General features: G+C 39.1%; 1 protein-coding gene across 1 annotated transcript in view; it reads left to right on the forward strand.

The window, feature by feature from the left end:
- The window catches only part of LOC140368446 (WD repeat-containing protein 70), a 29201-nt gene that overhangs the window by 175 nt on the left and 6678 nt on the right, over positions 1 to 22348 (forward strand). Inside the window, exons 2-13 of the mRNA XM_072455486.1 lie at positions 158 to 208; positions 295 to 378; positions 456 to 546; positions 624 to 810; positions 1078 to 1137; positions 1221 to 1354; positions 2300 to 2453; positions 4751 to 4827; positions 11387 to 11561; positions 17571 to 17670; positions 17759 to 17843; positions 17910 to 18048. Coding sequence (XP_072311587.1) covers positions 158 to 208; positions 295 to 378; positions 456 to 546; positions 624 to 810; positions 1078 to 1137; positions 1221 to 1354; positions 2300 to 2453; positions 4751 to 4827; positions 11387 to 11561; positions 17571 to 17670; positions 17759 to 17843; positions 17910 to 18048 — 1337 coding nt within the window. The remainder of the gene's footprint in view (positions 1 to 157; positions 209 to 294; positions 379 to 455; positions 547 to 623; positions 811 to 1077; positions 1138 to 1220; positions 1355 to 2299; positions 2454 to 4750; positions 4828 to 11386; positions 11562 to 17570; positions 17671 to 17758; positions 17844 to 17909; positions 18049 to 22348) is intronic.

Consider the following 22348-nt stretch of genomic DNA (forward strand, 5'->3'; position numbering starts at 1 on the left):
TGTTGTATTCAGGCATTTATGTCTTATTTATATTATATCACTGTGTCGCCGATTGTTACTGTCATTTTTCAGATGAGTGTTGCTTTTATCACTCCATTTACTGAGCTCTGATGTCGTTGATTTTAAAGTTACTTCAGTCACTTTTCTTTTTGCACAGGACAAAGTGGTGATGGGGACATTGCATCTATAATGGGATTCTCGGGGTTTGGTATGTACCTGTGTTTATTTCAGCGGTTTTAAGTTCATGTTAGGGTTAGATCCTCAGCACAAAACACTTCATCTTCTGTGTCCCAGGCAAAAAGGCCCGAACGTTTGATCTTGATGCCATCTTTGAACAAACTCGACGTACAGCCATTGAGAGGAGCCAGCGCGCTTTAGGTAAAAGATAACATACATTATGGCTTTATGGTGTTACTGCTGCTGTCTTCCATGAAAACTAATTTGACTTGTTATAGATGAGAGGGAGGAGGACAGTCTCACGAAAGATGAAGGGGAAAGTTCCCACTCGGCCAAGAATTCACTAAAGAGCAAAGTTGCATATCCAAGGTTGAATTCTTCAATAAACAACTTATTATAAATTGAACGTTGTAATTGTATGTGTTTTTTTTAAACTATCATTTTAGAAAACAGAGTGACAGCAGTAGTGACAGTGAAGCTGAAGTTGGACCTCCACTGCCTCCCCAGTTCAAGCCTGATGAAGAGGATGAGGAGCTCGTGGGGCCTCCTCTTCCTCCAGGTTACAGAGGCAGCACAGCACATAGTGACGAAGATGAGGACGACGAAGGTGACGCTCAAGATGAAGACAATGATGTATGTATGAAACTACATGCTTTTCTGTTTTTACGCCAACATTCATGGCGAGAGGTAGTTTCTGTGGCCACTAGATGGCAGCATAATAATACAAATTAAAGAAGCAACCTACTATTCACTGAATTACTATTTACTCTTTTTTAATAATCTGAGATAATGTGATTGTAAGAAATACAGGATGTCTCAGAGAATAATGAGTTATTAGTTATTATTAAACGAAACAAAACACATTTAAAAAAGTGCCTTCATTTAATTTTGTTTGCTTAGGATCCTGTCAAAAAGATTCCAGACACACATGAGATCACTTTACAACATGGCACCAAAACGGTAAGTTAAAGGCTTTTTTCTGTGGTTTAATTAGTTTGTGACGCTGATTGCACTGCTTTCTAAAAGTGGCACTGCTTTGTCAGGTGTCGGCCCTTGGCTTGGACCCCTCTGGAGCCCGGCTAGTGTCTGGGGGATATGACTTTGATGTGCGCTTTTGGGATTTTGCCGGTATGGATACGACATTCCAGGCCTTCAGGACTCTGCAACCATGTGAGTGGTGAGTAGGTTCCCATGTGTTCAGTTAACATCAACACACTTGTTCAACATGTGGACCTCAATTCATGCAAACATTTAGCACATGCGTTACATTTATTTACACACATACTGCTGTGCTTAATCAGCCTTCATGTTGACTTCTGGACATCCTGACCATTCAGTCAAATGAGCCCATCACAACACAAGCAGATGGTTGATGGGTTCGTGTATGTTTCTGTTTATCCTAGGCTTCAATGACAGTAGTAGTATGACTAGTTTGATCTAGTCTTTTAGGTCTTTTTATAGACTTTCTAACAACCATGCTGATCCCGCCCTGTTAAAATCTTTCTAAATGGGCCCTACTTGACAGCACGAACATTATTTATTTTGATTTCTTGACTATGTTAGACTTTTCATGTAAAGATTGATCTATACTCGAGCAATTCGCAATGCACCTGGCAACCAATCAGAAAGCTTATGGCGCTTGCTGTGTGTGTACTGTTGACGAGAACTTTGTCCAAAAAGTCACTTCACCGCAAGCATTGTGATGGTTTGATTCACATAAAGTTTGAATGGCAGGTGAAATCTTGCCTAAAATGTGAGAGTTCAGTACAAATCTCTTTGGACATGAGCCTTTATATATTGTTAAATGTCATGATAAATAAATTAAACGTAAATAGTATGGTTACCCTCAACGCACCTGGACTCTGATGAGCCACACAGAAGCTCAAACATGTCAGGTCTGCGTCGGGTGCCGGCACTTGGCCGAGCACAGTTTGGTGTTGATGCATGAAGCAGTCTTAACGCTGTGCAGATGCCTATATTTGCACAGGACACCAGACCACATGTTGGGAAACATTCATATTTCTTGCGTAACAATGTCTTATACAGTCTCAGCTAACACGAGGAATGCAAATGGAGGCTTTTGTATCTAGATTTAATTAATTTGTGTTTCATTTTATTCCAGCCATCAAATCAGGTCTCTACAGTACAGTATCACGGGAGATGCGATCCTGGTGATTTCTGGTAATGCACAAGCCAAAGTGTTGGACCGGGATGGCTTCAATGTGATGGAGTGTATAAAAGGAGACCAGTACATTGTGGATATGGCAAACACAAAGGTATGCTTCTGTTAATTGCTTTAAATGTACATAATAAGGTGCACTAAGATTAACTGACTAACATGCAATTTTGTATGAAGTGAATTGAATTTAAGTGTATTTTCATCCTACAATTTAAGTATTGGGGTAATCATTGCATTAAGTAGGGAGAAAGGGCATGTGTTTTAATGGGATTTAGTTGGTCTGTCACAATAATATGTGAAACATAATAGTTTACTACAGAAAATAACAATATACGATAATATTTAAAAAATGCCGGTCTGTCATGGAGTCAAGTGTCATTTTCCTCTAGTTAAAGGTCCCATATCATGCCAAATGGACTTTTCAGAGGTTTTTATCTTCTCACAGTGCTATTGGTACCTTGTTTATGTGCCCAAAGTGTTTTTTGATTGATTCCTGCAATCTTTAGCTAGAGAACAGTCTCAATCCAGATGTACGAGGCCTACTCACCAGGATGAGTCAGCCTGTTTCAGCCCATCCTCCAGGAAGCACTCTGTACCTGTAACACAGTGTGTTGTGAGTGAGTCCAAGATATGGGTGATAATTTATAACTAAATACTGTCCAGGGTGTACCCCGCCTAAGGCCCAAAGTCACTGGGATAGGCTCCAGTCACCCGCGACCCCGAAAGGGAATAAGCGGTAGAAAATAGATGGATGGATGTTATGGATGTTATGGATGTTATGGGTGTTGCACAACACTTATTGTTATCAAATACACCCTTAGGGTAGACTACGAAACAGGAAAAATGGCATAATATGGGATCTTTAAAGAAGACGATGCTTTTTTTTTTTGACTTCCTGTTAATTAATTCTGAATCCGATTCTGAAATGCAAGCCAGCAGTGGAAAGTTATTTTGTGTTTTTATTTCTGAAAAATGGACTTCTAGTATAGGGGGTAGGTGAAAACACATTTTCTGAGCACTCAAGCCCTAGATACAGGACAGAACTAAAAACTGCATGAATCACTCAAAATAAAACCGATAATTGTAACATCATCATTACATGGTTTAAAGTGCATAAAAGTTTATTTTACAGAATATGTCTAACTTTATACTTTGCTAATGCATAATTGTGGCACTTCTGTGAGCTGCTGTGTTTGGACGGAGGAAAATGGCTCACCCAGTCGGCCCAGGCTCTGCCATGGTTCATGTGTTAGTTGTACTTGGGTCTACAAAGGGCTGTCATGATGAAGTGTCCATGTGAAGATTTAAGTTTGTTTGGGAGAGCTTTATTGGTGGTTACTAGCCATCTGTGGCAGCTGCGCTACATTTACACATGGTTTATACCACCCATATGAATTAGTTGAAAGTCAAGGTCCATTGGTTGCCAGTAGTGTTTTCTTTGTTTGTGTCCATCTGGAGTTGATCTGTATTGGGTTCAGTGAAAATGTATTTGTTGGCGCACTTAAAACATCCATGTCTTGTAATGGTGCTGTAAGATTGCTTTTTATCCTTTGATAACTAGTCTCTGTAACACCAGCACGACTATATTAAACAATCCAGAATGACTATTATTTTTCTATAAGATATATATTTTTAATGGAAAAAGGGTTCTTTCTGGAAATACTTCAAACAGGATTTCTGAAGGATCCTCGGGGGTTAAAGTTTATACGGGTTTAAACTGCTTTACCATACATCTGCATCTCTCTTCTCACAGCCAACGTGTTTTGATCTCTTTGGTTATTAAAGTGCTTTGCTTATTTATAACTTTTAATTGAGTGTTTTTCATTGGGAACAAGTCAACAGTTTTTTCTTTCAGCTGCACATACCAATGTCATTTGGAAATGTGTGCTCCTGTGAGGCTCTGGAGCATCCTGTCAAAAAGTGGTATGTCACGTTTGCAACCTCTTTCAGCTCTAACCTGGCAGAGCAGTTGGCCTCTTGCTGGGCCAGCGCACTTTAAAGTTATTTGCTCTTAGTCTTTCTCCACATGACTTTTCAGCAGGAGCGCTGGCTTAAGTTGACTCTACAGGGAGCTCGCTGTTTGGAGTATTGACCCACAACTTAATGTATCTCTAGAGAGAAAACGGGCTCAGTTCAAGGTCATAGCTGTAATATGAAGAAGAACTGGTTTCATCTTCTATTAGTAACATGTGCTCATTACCAAACAACTTTTACAAACAGTTGCAGGCCTTGTAGAAGGTGCAAATACACATTATCTTGACTGGATCCAATTCAATCCAAATGATTCTGGGTGTGTGTGATACCTCAGTTTACCTTGACGCCCGGGGTCTGGACATTAACTGTCGGTGCCTGTTAAATATGTTCTAAGCTGATTTTCTCCCGTTCTCTTTTTAGGGTCACACAGCAATGCTAAACTGTGGCTGTTGGCATCCAAAAATGAAAGAGGAGTTTATGACCTGCTCCAATGATGGGTGAGTTTTCAATTATTGCACCAATCATTGTGTGTATCAGCCAAACTTTAGTTTTTATAGGTTCTATTTACTAAGTTGGATGGGGCTATTTCTGTTTACCACATCTTTTAAACCCACTTTTTAAATCATAGTTTGATTTTGTTTTAATGCATTTTTACTTGATGGATAGTAAATCAATGTATATCATATATGTCCTTTACATCCTAGTGATTTAAGTTTTTTTTATCAACGATGATTAGTAGTGTCTCTTGTAGGGCAGCATGATTTGGTAAAACACCTCTAATATCTAAGTATTGCAATTATATGTGTGCTTTATGTTTTTAAAAAGATTCTATTAAATTTCAAACAGATCCTGGAAAATGTATGAAACTGCTAAAATAGGCCTATGAGTCGAGTAATCCCTCATTCGTCCTGGAGTGATCCATTGTAGAAAAAGATTCAGTTGTAGTCATCTGGACACTGTTTTAGAAAAACAAGACGTTTCGACTCTCATCCCGGAGTCATTCTCTCGAACTCGCATACTTATCCTACTCTTGAGTAAAGCCCTGCCCACCGAGCAGAACCTCCTGATAACAGCCTGTCCTGTTTTTGTTTACACTGTGAGTTTGACCTGAAATCAATATTCTTTATTCCCCTCATAGCCCTGTAATGGGCCATAGAAATCCTATTGTTACCTGGCTGCAGCTCCCTCATCACGAATGACTTGATTAGCATCAGAATGTCCAGGGCTGATGCCGCTCCATGGCCTCTAAATGCTGCTGTACACTGATGGCAGATTGAACCTTAAACCTCCACTTCTGTTCAAAGAAGGATTCTCTTTTTTAACAAAGATTGCCTCCTTGACTCTTTCAAACCATCTTTTCTCCTGCTTAGAATCTTCACCTTCGATAGACAGTGCTCTGTGGTCCTGAATTAGCATGTCTTCTGTGTTGATACAGCCTTTTGTGCAGTGGCTGTTTATTCTCTCCTCCTAGAATACACTACATTGCTCTGTTTTTGTGTTGGAATCTTGTCCTTAGAATGAACCAGTTTAAGTGTTGCCCGGTTTTAAATAAACATTTTGTACCGTCTAAAAGTCCAGACAGAGACTCAATTTTTGTTAAGAACCCAATGAGCCTATGAGCTGACAAACTAATGAAGTAATCACATGTCTTTAGAACACGTTTTTTACAAATCCAAACGACAGAATGCAGAAAAAGACAGGATAATTTATTGATTGTGGAGGAAATTATGGTACTGGAAAAATTGCGATTTGCTAAATGCATCCAGTGAAATTGCCATTTCAGTTTGATTGCAATTCATCTTGCTGCTCTGGTGTCTGGTTGTAGTTGTAACTCCCTCCCCTAAAGAGATGGCACTTACTTAATACGAGACTTAAATATGGAATGATTTGAGGCCATGGCTTGTGTAGGTGTGAGAGAGTTTGCATATTGGTCTAGAAGTGAAAATCTTGTGATGATTCTAAGTGGGTGTACCAGGCAGCAGACCAGAAACCCCACTCGGACCATCCCTGACACGAACGTTTGGCTTTGTGGGCTGTCCTGTGTTTACCAGTCACACTGCACTCTTAAATGTGGCTGGTTTATTTGGCCTGTATTCGAGGCTCTGGAAATCCTCCCCTGGCACGTTAGCGGCGGGTGTTGCCTCGAGACGACTCGGCTCTCAGCGCACAGGAAGCAATTGACGAGGGGCAGCACTAGTCGAGGTCCACAAGTTCAAGAGGCGGCGATGAGAGTTGCATGGAGGGATTAACCTTATCCTAAATCCTCTTAATGCTGAATATTAGTTAAATATTACTCTCTTATGGTTATGCCTTATATGCATTAGTCTGGTGTTTGAAAACACTGGGAAAGAAATGGACTTTCATATAGACAAAAAGTGCATATGATATGTTTGACATAAACTAATATTTTGAATAATGAAATTGGTCTAAGATATTGGTTTTCCTTATTTTACCAAGTTTATGATTTTACTTTTGGTTGGACATGGACAGCATATGTGATGCATGTTAATTATATAACTTATCTAGCAACCATAATGTACATTTAAACCAAAGCTCATGTAATTTCTGGAAGATAAGTTACATTTTTTGGGGAAATGTATTTGATAAAATCAAAGAACAAGAACAGACCTTTCATCTTGAAATTCAACAGAAGAGAACATGATGAATAGGGTTACGGATGCTAACGAAACATCTTCAGCACATGACGCATAGACAACGAACTGTTGTAAGTGTCTGGTATGTTAAAGTAACATATTAACAGTTATTCAGATAACTATAGCATAAAGAACATGCTAACAAGTTTACCAAAGCATCAGTATTACCCCAAATCACTAAATCCATTGAATTCTTCTTCCTCTGTGTCACTTCTAAACAACTCTGCAAACTCCGGAGGTAGAGGAAGTGCAGATTCTTCTTATGCGTCACTTCGAGCGCAGAGCGCTTTGTGGTTGCCACTGTGAAAATAACTAATAATATCACATAAGTTGCTCTGGAGTTTAAAGGTGGTATGGACGATTTTTTTCAGCAAATTTTTTATCATTTCCTCGTGGCGTGGATAAATCATTTTTCCTGCCACGTATCAATCATAAAACTCACCTACCGCTCACCTGCAGCTGCGTCAGGCTCGTCCCCACGTTTCCGCCTGCCTAAGCGCATGGATCTATCATAATATAGTTCCCTCAGTGTACGGGGCAAAATGAAGACGGAGAAAGACAGTTCGAGCTGACGCAGAAGTGGACAGAAATCTACGGGAGACGAGCGGAGCGATGCGCTCCGTTTCGCTAATAAACAAACGCACGTGTGTGTTGTATCAGTCCGCGTATCAGTCCGCATGGGGGAGTGCGCATGCGCACTTCCGCCTGCGTTCTCAAATCGCCGAAAAATCGTCCATACCGCCTTTAAGTCGCCCCACGGCCAAAATATGAAAAAAACAATGCAACTTATAGTCACGAAAATACAGTATATATTATATATAATGTATGTAAATTATATATGTATATTATATATGTATTATTTATGTATATTATATATTATTGTATTGTATTGTACATATGCTGTGCTGGTGTAAAGCTACAGGGACAGTGTGAGGACCTTGTGCCATTTCCCTCCTGGACCTTTTAGGATTATGCATGCATTATACTTAACCTTGTGGACAACCTGAGGATATGGTTTGGCTTTATGTCCACACAGATTACTGATTCTCCAGTTAAAGTTGCTGTGGTACACTGAATTTTCAGCTGATTTTCCTTACCAGTAGCGTTACATTTCCAGGTAATGTCCTGGTTTAGACAACCTTTTTACACCATGAACTGCTCAAAGAAAGTGGTTGACTGTAAACAATCATTGACTTGATCAAGGCCACATAAGGAAATGTTAATTATTAGATTATTAAAGCATACACATTTTTTACAGAATTATTTAGTAAAACATACATTTTAAATGCAGTAGCTTCTGGTAAAGTGAACAGTAAAACGTGTAACTTCTTTTAATTAGGATTAGGTCAGGGCTGGCAGTGTTTTTTCCCCTCAGGAGTCTTTTTTTTTTTTTTTTTTTTTAAACCTCCAGTGAATGCCTCAGACTACATTCTTGCCTGATGAAGGTACTGTCCATATGTGTCTGCGTTGGGCCTATGGTAGTTTGTGTCTGGTGCTAAAACGTCACACCAGAACAAAGTCCCTTTGCTTTCTTTCAGGCTTGTGGTGTTTATTTGAAAAGCTTATTAAGAATGATCAGTGAACCGGCCCGCTCCTTGATTAAGGATCCCACACTGAAAGAATTCTTTTCAGTAGAAGAACCTCAAGCTTTTTGAAACATTTCAATAACCCACAGTCTTGGCCTAAGAGGAAGTGCATGAGAAGGAAACACTGATGTGGTGTCTTCATAATGCAGCAGCAGGGAGGAGATCATTGTTGTGTATGTTCAATTGTTCATCACTGGAATGCATAAATGCACAAGCACATGTGAACTCCAATTATCTTCATTAATTGACACATGAATAATGGTCAAATACAAAGTGGACATCCATTACGTTTTGCTTATTACCGGTATGTTCATTGACATCAACATTGGTTTAAGTGACAAAAATATATATATTTTTTTATTTAAAAGCTGTGGAGAGGCAAAAGTGCAGTGGTTGTGAGTATCAAATATCATTGTGACATGACACAGACTTCATTGATGTGACAGGCAGTATTAGTTTTATTGGATGTACTTTTATCTCGTCCCAAAAGAACAATCCAAATTCCATGTTATGTTCTTTTTGTAACTTAAATTTCAGACCTTGGTGGAGCGGAGAACGGGGCATGAGAGGAATTTGATAGTCTTAGTGGAATGTTTCCAGGTCTTCTGAATGCCTGGGATTCCCTTGTGTTGGCTCACTGTCAGACTGCAGCTGGATGTGTAGTCACATACAGGACATCAGCGGTCATTTAACTGCTCCGAAACAAAATTCTCTGTTTAAACTTAACGCATGAAGAGAAGTTGGGGAGTAGTGAGATATGACAAGTCATTAAACAAATTATTTATGTGCAATTTCTATTGCTTTGCTTTATTTTTTGCCGTCTATTTTTAATTCAAAAATGTTTCCTGATCTGTTCCCCGACAGTTCAGTACAGTGTCGTTTTGAATGTTTTGTCAGCTGGAAAAAATATATTATATATAATGTTTATAATGTTTTTGCAATGCACTGGCAGTGTTTTTTATTTAAGAATACACATCTATTACCTTCAGAATTTTTTTTTTTTTTTTTTTACCATTTAAGTCTACATCTACAATTTTGACATTTTTAATGTGGTCTCTCCTCGTCATGGTCGTTTTCTATCTAACCATCTTGCTTCACACTAGTGCTGCATTCATGACTCCCCCCACCACCACCAAAGGCTTTATCTTCCTCAGCAACGCTAATACATCTGTCTCATCCTCCTCTCTCATAACAGAACCCAGTTAGTCAGTCAACCAGTTAAGAACCAGCACAGCCTGACCCCATCACAAGGATCTTCACTGTAAACAAACTTATACAAGGCATGCATCTCTTCTTTATCTCCTCATCGTGGAAAGCTGTCTTAGCAACTGCTGGTCTGACTGGGGCCGTAACATAGATAGGATCTGGGACAGGGGAGCTGTCACTCTTCAGTCAATGTGTGAACCACGAGCTACCCCATAAAGCGCGCACGCATGAGTGGCAATGTATAGGCTCATTTTATTACATTCACCTCGCTGTCTCTGAAGCATTTGTGCCAGAAAAGAGGGCTGCTGATTGAACAGAAAACAAAGTTGGAACAAACAAAACTGTTACCTTTTCAAAACCAGGCCGGGTGGTTTATTCCTGTAAGCATAAAAGCTGACCCAACCCAGGAGGCTAATACGAAAGTTACATATGTAACTACGGTTCTATGAATCCCAGATGAAGGGAACAATCAGTGCCCTTCTGGTGGCTAGTAGGGATGAAATGGAACTAGTTTTCTATATAGTTTCGCTTTAATTTTCAAGGAAAATCCCATTTGAAGCAGTAGATTCCCCTCTCATGCCCTGCACTCAGTAACTGCATTCATATTTGGCTTTTTCCTGATGCCCAGCATAGCTATATTTTAGATCCCAATGAATAATATAACGTCTTTTGTTAAGTTCTTTATTTGTCATCATAGTTTAGTTCAGTTTAGCTCAGTTTAGTTTAGTCTTTATTTGAAGGAACATTAAGCACATAAAACAACAGATGTTTTTGCACCAGATTCCATCTGCAGTCCCTGGTTTACAGGAGTAAATCATCTGGCCATAAATTACATATCAAGATTACATAGCATACTAAATAGTCCTGTAAGCAAAAAAAGACAACAATAATAATGTGTACGGTAGATCAGAAGAGAGGTTAGTCCTGAGTTATATTAAAAACGTTTGTTCTCTGTAAATTATATGGAGATGTGGTTTGAGACAGCAAATTAACTAGTTTTTCAATCATTCTAAACTGTCTTCCCATCTATGCATCTATGCAGAAAAGTGAAAAATGTCCTGTGCCATTTTCACTCAGAACATCTGTCTTCAGTCTTCTGTCTCAGGATGTTGGACTTCTCCAAACACACTTGAGTGTCTGTGAACTTTGCAGCGAGTCTGGGCCGATAGCTGTTAGTAGCAGTGTTCCCAACATGTTTATACTTCTCTGCTGACCTGGTGACACAGAGGTCATGATGCTCTCCAAACAACGGGCTCTCACACATGTGTCCTGTCTAAATGAGAGGTTGCCTTAACAACCACATCATAACAGTTATCAACAGTGAGTGATTAAATATTAATATCACCTATGTGTAAAACATGACTGACTCCTTTTGGACTGAAGTCATGCCACTCAAGTGAAAGATGTGGTTTAACTTGTGCATCTTGGCGTTTTCTTTTGATTTCTGGCACTTAGAAATAGCCCAAAGGCATTTTATTATAATTATTTTAGATGGAATAATTGAGTGACATGTAACCAACTACTGTACATGTTCTTTTCCTACAGTGTTTTTACATGTAAGTCCTAGCTGAATTTTAAGAAAATCCTGATTATTTGAAATGTCTTAACAGAACTGTGCGCACTTGGGATGTGACCAAGGAGAAGCAACACAAAGCTGTGTTCAAACCGCGCTCTTTCCAGGGAAAGAAGGTCATTCCGATCTGCTGCACCTACAGCCGAGATGGGAAGCTTGTTGCAGCTGGATGCCAGGACGGCAGCATCCAGATCTGGGACAGAAACCTTAGTGTGAGTCACACATGCATCACACACATGGGTCGGAGCTTTGTGGATCAAAAAGTCAGGACTTGCATGTCACAGGCCAGAGCTGCCAGAGTTCAGTTTGTAACGCTGACCAGAAGGTGAAAGGTTTGGATTAGACTATCTGAGATGAAAACTATGCGTTATATTAACCAAAAATTACCATTATTGTTACTATTACAAAGTAATAATTGAATTACAGTATATCGCCAAATGTAACTAATTTCTATGTATATTGTACATTAAAAATTATTCTGAATAAATGATTCCACCACATTCCGTTCCCAAAAATCCCCCTGGTGGACATAATGATTTTTGGCTTGAAAAAGCATCTGGTGCTAAGCATTCAAGTTATTTGACAAATTATTACAGGATTAAACAACAAGTCCATATTTGGGGCATGAATAGTTCAGGCATACAATTTTTTCTTAATGTCTGGAAGGCGATCCATCAGCCTGTGTTGTAGCTGGGTTTAAACGGACCCATCTGTGTCCAGTGTCTGGGCAGTAGGAGATTACACAGTGTTGTTCCTTGTGGAATCAGTATTTAAGCTTTTCTGGAATTTATTGACAACTTAATTTATTTGTGGAATTCATGAGGTATAGTGATTTAACATTGTTGGTAGACAACAGATTGAATGACATCATCCATTCCATTTGTTCCACGTGCTACTGTTCACGCTGTTTCAGTGGCTTTGTTCACTAACTTTTGGGGACCTTTTTTGTTCCAGTTTTTAATACAGGCCCCTCTTTGACTCGAACATGAGAACGAATGGGGACAACAGTCTGAGGAGTACTTTCCAGTCTGTCATCCCAGAAATAATTTTGTTGCAATCCACTAGATTCTCTACTAGTATAGCATCCATCATTACCACACTTGTACTTGAGTGAAATGGACACATTGTATTGCCTCTTCTACTTATGTACCATAGCCCCGTCATGTCTGCCCCTGACCACCAGAGCCTGGTGGCTTGAGGTTTTTTTTTGCCGCCTTCTGCCGCAAGCATCAATGTGCACCGCTGACTTAGGTTGTGCCGTGAGCCTAAAAAGGAGATGACCTCTTGGTGCTGGTACAGCTGCTGACTCCCTCCTTTGTCGTATGACCACTATTAGTCATGGGCTGAATATGCAGCCGATCAATCATGATCAAACATGAACATGACCTTGGACTAAATCTCAGCTCTGAAGAAGCTATTGGGGATGACACAACCATCACATGAGCGCTCTGATCCTATGGCAGGAGTCAGGAAGCTCTCTCTTAGCAGATTGCTAATGACAGAGTGATTGCATGCTCGCAGACCAAAAGGGTCAACACAAAATTACACAAGTTCCTTGAAATGGATTCCAAAAATGTGCACTGCCTGATACTGCGTATTTGAGGCCTTTTCTAAAGAATCACTTAAGAAAATACAACCCTTAGGCCTCCTGCTGAATTGAACCAAATTATTATAGGCACTACTATTGACTGAAAATGTAAGTAATTCTACCACTAAAACCTGCCATAACTTTGTGACACAGGCCTAAAGTGAATGCTCCAAGCCTGATGAGCTTAGACCTCAAATAAGGTAAATGCAAAGTTGATTTTGGCAGAAGTCCTGAGCATTTATCAGTGCTCCTTTCGACTGGTTTACATAATGCTCAATAGTATTAGGAAAGAATGGAGTCATTTATTCACGTTTCGATTACAACCACCAATTACCAACAACATAAAACAAACATCTGTAATTTCTGATTTTATTTATTTATTAAGAGAAAACACAATGAGAAGTTATTTTTTTGTGGGTACTCTGTTAAAACACAACGCAGAATAAACAACAAACACAGATACTAAAACACAAATAAAACATTCAATAAAATTAACCAATACTGTACATAAAAACACATCGACACATACACTATGAGATAAAATTATATAAAACAAGTATACTGGTGGCACTGCGGGTAGTCCTTGACCAGTGCTTTAACATCATTAAAAGGCATAAAATGATTTAAATAAACAAAAGGCAGTGCTGTTCTCTTCTTGCATCAAATGATTGCCATTCTACTTTAGAGTATAAGAGTGGTGAGTTCTGTCTCCTGCTCCTGTAATGAACCTTGGAGCTGAATGATAAACTGAGTTTAGAGGTTTTAACATTGTTACTGTAGAATGCATATATATAATATCACTATAATCTAGAACTGCGAGAAATGTAGCCTGGATTAACTGATGTCTACAATTAAGAGGATTACACATTTTATCTATAAAGAAGAATGACAATCAGTCTTCAATATTGTCAGCTCCTGTATGTGTTTGTTGAAGGAGAGTTTATCATCAATCCAGATCAAGTATTTCTAGTGGGTAGAGTAATAGGGTATTATTATTTGTAGTAGGGTATTAATGTTCAATCATATTACCATCAAGCGTAAAAGTAGATATTTTCCAATACATTTTGAATGTTTTTACGTCCTCAAGACAATACACAGCCATATGGCCATTCTGCCAGTAAGACGAGCCGGAATAAAAGTAACTGGACTTTACATGGGTGCGCAGGCCCAGCGTCGCCATCACCACTTGTTGATTTCTGTGAAAGATCAGCGCAGCTGTTGTTGGACTACGGTTTGGCCACTTGATCCTCCGAAAGCAGCAGAGGTCATAGTGGGATGGCTCCACTGCCCACTGTTTCAGGTGCCAGGAGTTTAGAGAGGAAGTCTTTCTGTAATGACAGTCAGAGTGATTGGAGTGACAGCATTGTGGTGGCCAATTTATAATATTCCCCATCTCCATTCTTTTTAACTGTTTATAAACTCCACAAAGAGGGAAAGAAACATTTATTTAGTATTACTGGTTTTGTTTTTTGCATAGTTATTGCCATAATCTGCTTTAAAATGGCACTGTTTACCGTTTAATTAGTAGAATCACAGTGACTTGAACTAGTACTTTGTAACTAATTGGTCTTAAGGCATTGGATGATCATATGGAGCCTATGATTTCAGTTTCACCGGCCTCTGCTTAGATTTGCACAGGAAACAAACTCCATGGCATTCACCAGTGGCAGCCAACATCATCATAGTAAATAAACACTTAAGCTTAAGCAACAGCGGCAGGCCATCTAGAAATAGCTGGAGTGGGTGTATGTTTGCAATAGAAAGTTACAACAAACGAATGTAACTTAAAACGGCTCTGCTTATTGAGGCACTAATCATTGTCAACGGTCTTTCTGTTCTGTGGCAAGTTTTATTTTGATCACTTGTGCTTCATCTCATGACACAATGCTAAAGTTATATGTTTAAATCTAAAGATGTCAGACTGTGATCAAGAATGTCTTTGTCTTTTCTAAAAAACACAATAATAGTGTAATAACATTAGATTAAAAATGTATCTCCTGGGCTTCAAAATAGTCTTGTATTGGGATGTGAGCTTTGTCCAGTTGTTCACTTCACTATGATATAGAATTAACATCATCAGCAAACCCTCCTGTCCAGAGTCCACTGGCTCCACCCAGATTGCTGCAATTATGAAGCTGGAAGTTGGGTTATTTAATTTTTGTCTGTTGAACGCCTCCACCTGCTGTAAGATTACACATTTCTCTGTTACATTTAACTCCCAACTTTTATTGCTTTTGCCTTGTCAATTTAATGTAGTGAATAAAAGAGAATGCTGATAATCTGAGATTAGAGCAGAGAAAATGGACTGGACCTAAAGTCATTTTGACTTTGATAATGCGAGGTGCTCTAAGGTGATCTAAGTGGCCTAAGCCTTAAAGGAAGAGCGCATGTTATCTCTGTTCAAGGTAACTACTTTATCTGTCTCTGCCAAGTTAATAGCTTCCCTTCTCTTAACTCTGAAAAGTGCTGCCTGTAGTGTGCATTATGAGAACACATTGCTCTTTTCCATCATGCCTTGCTCTCTTCTTCCTCTATTTTGGCCAGTTTTTTTCAGACCTATCTCAGTCGGCACACACATTTTCTTATCCAAAGCGTGCTCTGTAAAGCCTACCTTGCTGCAATTCTCCTTTCTCCATTTTATTTGCATTCCATTTGGGATTAATAAAAGTGCAGCTGTAGAAACCAGGGTTATATTTGTTTTGTGTTTTTGTTATCAATCCCACCTCAGACTGGTTGCTTCACCAGTCTATAGTTGTGATCGATCTCTTAATCTATTGCTGCTAGTGACCTTGTGCAGAAACACAGCACAAGGATTTGCATGGAACATGTATGCATTTCACATTTTAATACAATTAATACAACCTCTGCACAATTTATCTGCTCAACAATTTTAGTGTTTAGTATGGCTTTGTACTGCGTGTGGGACACATTTGTGCAAGAGCAGTCCCTGCACGGCCTCTGCACTACAGAAGTATTCTGCACAGTTTTACCTTATGTTTGTAGTGAATCCAGGCTCATAAATGTGTACCTACCTACAATGCCTGATCTCGTCAGATCAGGGATGGGCCTGGTTACTACTTGGATGGGAGACCACTGGAATGCCAGTTGCCACAGGGGCGGTAGGGCATACTGTCATTGTGTCCTTTGGCCAGATACTTCACCCACCTTGCCTCCAGTGTCCAAGAATGCTGGTGTATGAATGTGGATCAATGGATGCAAATTAGCCCATAAACGGTGTGTTTGCAGCATGTACGTATATCATGTACGTGCATTAACATGCCCCGACCAAATAAACAAAATTAATAAAGACTTCTGAAAAGATCTGCAAGGTATTCTGGTTTGTCATTTAACAATTCAACATATGGCTCTAACCTAACCCTAAGCCCCCAGTGAAAGTCAACTTGGTGTGTCGACTTGGTTTTCAGTATTACATGCTGCTGTATACAGTCACAGCCAAGCTGCGTAACATTATATGTGAACGCTCATGTGCTGTATGTGTGGAGCAAATGGCTACAAGGTAACCAGAGTGGTTACAGAATTGTTGTTGCTGGTTTCAGCCGGAAGGGCATCTGATGTACAAAATTGCGATTGGTTTGCTGTTATAAACCCTGACAAAAATAACCCAGAAATGTTTAAACTACCAATCCTTCTTTTTTCCGTTTTGACTTTGCTTTGAAATGTAACATCAATGGCTCTTTTGATTGATACATTGACTTGTGGCATTTATGTCCACTAATTCTCTGGTATTAAGCTTTTTGCACTGCTGTGTTCTTGCACACAAGAAGTTGTTGTCACGATACAAAAATTACAAACTTTATTTTGATGCTAAGGAATAGGCTCAATAGACTATATTGATTTCATTAGTGCTTTATTTAAAGGTCAAGACCGTCCAAACGAGTATCTGTTTTTTTAATACTTTTGACAACTCTACACACAAGTGCAATCTGTTGAGGACTGTCAGCTCTAACCTTCCTGTGTGGACAAAAGATAACCTTTGTGACATGAACTGTATTATCTTTATTCATCATAATTGTTTATCATCTGGGAAAGACTGTGATAACATTTGACTCGACTCGACAACAGTTTGAACTGAAAATGCGTTGGGCTTTTGAGATATACCGGTACTCCTGTTTTATTTGTATCTGCTGTGTTGCAATAGATAAAATTCTACCCGACTTACCAAGCTAAAACATCTGGCAACACGATAAAAGATCACATGTGATGTTAATACAAAAATGAACAGGAATCTATTGCCCCACACCTACATTGAAGGTGTGTTAAAATATGAGCAAAGCAATATTCTTTCACCATAACCTGTACAATCTCTGTCTGCCAATGTAAATGTCTGTGGCTTGTACTTTCTAAAGATAAACTGATGGATACAGTTGAGGATAGTGCTGTTAGAAACCATTTGCACAATTGAAACCATGTGGTGTTTTTTCTATGGTCTGATTAACTTGATTGAGTTAAATGTGCTCCTGAGTTGGCAGTTTTTAAACCACGGCCAGGAAAAGAAAGTAACTTTGTTTCAGTTCAGAATACAGGGCTTGTTGTTTTATCCTTTTTATTTGTATTTTACCAGGTTTACGCCGGTCAACCTCCTCAAAAAAGTTGTTTTTGTTGTTGTTCTTAGGTGCACACAAAGTACCACTGTAGACAAGCCCACATTCCCGGCTCGGACACTTCCTGCATCACCTTCTCTTACGACGGCGTGACTCTCGCATCACGTGGAGGTGGGAGAATTTATCGACAATTTACCCCCAGCTTAAATTTGCATTGTCACTAAATGTCTTTTTTTTCTGTTTCTTTGTTTTCTTTTAGGTGATGACACTCTAAAAACATGGGATATGCGCAACTTTAAGAAACCGCTGAATGTGGCAAACGGACTAACGAACTACTTCTCAATGTAAGGAAAGGAATATATCCATGTGTGAATTGAAATGATTAAAATAAATGTCTGTTTCTCTCTCAGGACGGATTGCTGCTTCAGCCCTGACGACAGGCTTCTTGTTACTGGAACATCTGTGAAGAAAGACGAGGGCAATGGCAAACTGGTTTTCTTTGACCGGACTACATTTGAGAAGGTTTACCAGATCGACGTCACGAATGCGGTAGGTCGTAGTTTTGTAACTCTCATTGCTACGGTAATTAAGCACATTCAGCATTATGAGTACTTAACCTGGGCTATTATTGTTTATGGACTTGTGTTAAAGAGTTTGTGCCAACATCTTGTCCCTATTCAGTCAATAAATAAGTTTTATTTTAACATATTTATATCAACTGTTGGCACCATTTGTGCTTCACTTTTTCCTCACTGTAAAAAAAGTAACATTTAAAAGTCACTGCTCAACATTTACCAGAAATGATCTTTTAAATATACTGCTTGCCTTGAGCTGTCTTTTAAGATCTGCATGGGCATATAGATAGATACATAGAACGCACCTACTGCTCACCTACAGCTGCGTGTGGCTCGTCCCCATGAGCAGCACGTTTCCGCGTGTCTAAGCGCATGGATCTATCATAATATAGTTCCCTCAGTGTGCGGGACAAAATTAAGACTGAGGAAGACAGTTCGAGCTGACTCAGAAGAGACGGAAATCTTCGGGGGACGAGCGATGCGATGCGATCCGTTGCGCCAATAAACAAACGCACGTGTGTGTTGTATCAGTCCGCACGGGGGAGTGCACATGCACCGAGTTCTCAAATCGCCGATTATTTGGCAGGCAATTTATTTTGTTTATCAGTACGGTTAGACATCATGCATCAAACAAGGTAATTCTGTATCTGCTCTCCATCCATTGGGACAAACCTTTAATTTACAAAATATTCACTATTTGAGAAATAAAAAATATATGAAAACAACTTTGTTATGTTTGAAGGGTCAGAAAAGGTGTTCCTTTTGCATAAATTATGCCCGAGTTTTGGATGGAATTTGAATTCACCGTAGCTTGATGTCATGATTATGTTTTAAAACTCTGCTCTGCGTCCAGTATTTCTTCCTACTTTACTTCACAAACTTCCACTTGACTGAAATTATTCTCAATATTTGCACCACATAATATCCAAGCAAAATATTCAGTTAAAAGAAAATGTTTTCCAATGTCAGATCATCTTAATTCACATAAGTTTTATAATTTGTATGATGTACTCTCCTTATAGTTTTTTATTGGTGAAAATAAGTTAAAATGATGCCTGTATTTAACTTACAACCTTCTTTGCATGTTGCAGGCCACAAAGGTACACAGCTCTTTTGTATTTTTAGGTCATTGTCCTCTTGTGATGCGCTTTGTCTAAATGTAATGCCTGTAAATTTGCTGCTGACAGTTTAAATGAACTGATATTATGTTGCAGCATTATCTTTCAGCAGTTACAGGACGTTGTCGGGGCAAAGTCTGAAATTAGAATAAAGTAAAAGAAAACAAGTGCAATAGGTGGTGTGCTCATGCTGTGCTGTTAAAAATAACTCCGAAACATCATTATCCGTCGATCATCACCAGACTTCCTGTCATTCCTAGGCTGAAACTTGGTCCTTATAGCCGCAGTGAACTGGAGTGAACTTTCAGAAGCATCATTACTTCATCCATTTAATGCAGGGTACGATGACTTCAATGTGTTTGGACGAATATGATTGTCACTGCCGTTTCCTTTTGCACATTAACACTTATGAGCTGTGACATTGCTCCGAGTGTCCCGCGGCGACAATATGACTGTAGTCTACATCTACGCTTAGGCGGGACTCTGTTTAGGGTCGGACAACCTCGTCTTGCCTCACTCTGTAAAGCATTTGTCTTTCTCTCACTTAACTGTAGAGGGTAAACATTTCGAAGTGATTTTTCCATTGGCCTTTCTCTCGCTCAACCATCTGCCATTGTGAGAAACCCAGAAGGCCTTAGTTTTGACAGCAACAACAGCCTCTTCCTCTTTTCTTGCTCTGTGTAGTGTTTGCAAATCCCGTAGATTTCCGTCTAAATCCAGCCAAATTTCACACATAACAAAGCAGGCTACCAAGTACTACAGACTCAAGTTTGGTTGAATAAATATGCTCAGAAGTGGAACTAATCAAAATATTTTCTTTTGACTCTGTGGCTTTTTGAAACCACAGCTTTTGCATTTTTTATACATTTTATTTTACACCATTAGTTTAACAGTAAATGATAAAAGGAACAATATTTTTGGGCCTCAGTATTTATTGTGTGCTTTTCTTTTGGGGAACATTTTGTGTTACAGTAATATTTCAGCTATAGAGTTATAACTTCTATAACTCTATTTATTGCAACTTATGTTTTTTAAAGAATTATTGTATATTTTGAAAAAGTTTACTGTGACTCTCCGGCTTTAGGGATGATCTCAGTGGCTCAAAATAGTTTCAGTATTATTTACTGTGATATTTTTGTAGCAGTGTTTTCGTGACAGGCCTAACAAACATCTGTTTTAATTTTATAGTGGGGGATTTGTTTTTTGTTTACTATGATATATTTTATGAAAAATACATACTGGAAAAACTTTTTTTTTTATATATATATTAATAAATGTTTGGGTTGTTTTTCTCATCCATCCATCCATCCATCCATTTTCTACTGCTTGTTCCTTTTCGCGGTTGCGGTGATTGGAGCCTATCCCAGTGACTTTGGGCCTTAGGCGGGGATTTCATACAATGAAATCAATATGTAAACATAATTATCCTATTATTTCCATTGTGCAAAATGGAATGTGCTTAATTTCACATTTCATTTTTCATATATTCTATACATCTTTTGCCCAGGTTGCCGTTGTAACAGAGAATTGGTTTTCAATAGTTAAGTTGGTTAACTAAATACTCGCAGTGCCTTAATGTTTAAGATGTACATTTTGCTGCCCACATGAGAGTGTGATGTGCACTCGGTGAACCTGATGGATGAGCTATTTACTATGTTTACATCAGCCGTCTTCCGCGTGGATGGCCCAAGAATTTAAGTGCAGTCTTTTAAAGTTGTGTGCCAAGCAGACGAGTGAAAGGAAGAGCCACCAATTAATCCTCCCTAACTAAACAGTCCACACAACCCCAGTCTGAGTCCAGGGGTACACTCGGGACACTTTGGGGTCACAGTTCTGGGATCTCACACATAAAACTTCATGTGGAATTCGTATACGTATACGTTTGGCCAAAACACAAACTTTATCTAACTCGCTCATTTAAGTGAGAATCTCTACTCTCTTAGCTCAAATCTTCTTCTGCCTTGTCTGCGAAGTCTCCAAAAGAAATTTTCAGAGTTTGTAGAACAGACCACTCATTTGTTAAGTTTTCTTTTTATAGAATATATATATATAGTTAAGTTGTTGACAATTTGGATGCCCAACTACTTATATTCCTCCACAATTTCTACAGGCTTCCCTTCTATGAATACTGGGGTCTGAGCCAGAGAAGCTTTCCTGAAATGAATGCATTTCTTTTTTTTTTTTTACTTTTTTGCAGGAACAACAAGCCGCACCTCACGAAATTGGGTAGGACCAGGCTATGGTCCTTAGTCACTACCTAACACCCACATTACAGTTATAGTTGCCTCGCATGGCGACAGCGAAAAGTCCAGCTAATCTTCAAAAGTAAAGCTCTTTTGACGTATTTTATGTGGATCCAAGAAAGCCGCAATGGTAAACATGCTAAAGTAAGGCAGACATGTAAACATTCTGTCCTGTATGTAGCTTAAAGAAGACGTTTAATAGGGTGGTCAGTTAACAAAGCTTTGGAGGAGGCAAAACATGGGTGGATACTTTTTTTGCCCGAATGCTTTTTGGCAAGAACAGTGTAATGCAAAATGGGAGGAAAGAGCTGGGAGGACATTCAGAAAATTGCTGAAGCGGGGAATCTATCTCAAGCTCACTTATGCTTATCTGACTACACATTAGCAGTTAATAAAGTTATATTTGATACTGAGACTAAACAAATGGTGAGCGCTTTTAGAGCTCTGTAAAATGGTGCTCTTCGACGATGAGGCCAAGCAACATTAAGGGGAAATGAGGAAAAAAGCACATGCAAAGTGAAACAAAAATATTCCTTTATTTTACACGAGTCAGCCTACGTGTTTGACAGACATGTCTTTGTCAACACAGTTATGAATGAGGCAGAAGGTCATATGATCAGAGTACCAAATGGGGCTGGACTTAATACTAAAAAGTATATGCAAATGTTTGTTTAATTAATTTTGCAAATATTTTTTTTCCTGTACTAATATCAAACTCAATTGTTGTGGGTAGAGTTTTCATTTGCAGGCGCTACTTTTTGCCCACGCTAAACCCCACCTCGTCAGGCTTGGTCGCTCTGAAGCTTTGAGCTGTTTCCATTGCTGTTGAGATTAGGACGTTCTTTCATCCACACACTAAGACCGGCCAAGGTTGAAGGGTAACGCTGGGGATTTTCTTTTCTTGTGCATCTCG

Source organism: Eucyclogobius newberryi, unplaced genomic scaffold (genome assembly GCF_026437365.1).
Source record: "Eucyclogobius newberryi isolate DKJ021-1_F unplaced genomic scaffold, fEucNew1.0.hap1 SCAF_2, whole genome shotgun sequence".
NCBI lineage: Eukaryota > Metazoa > Chordata > Actinopteri > Gobiiformes > Gobiidae > Eucyclogobius > Eucyclogobius newberryi.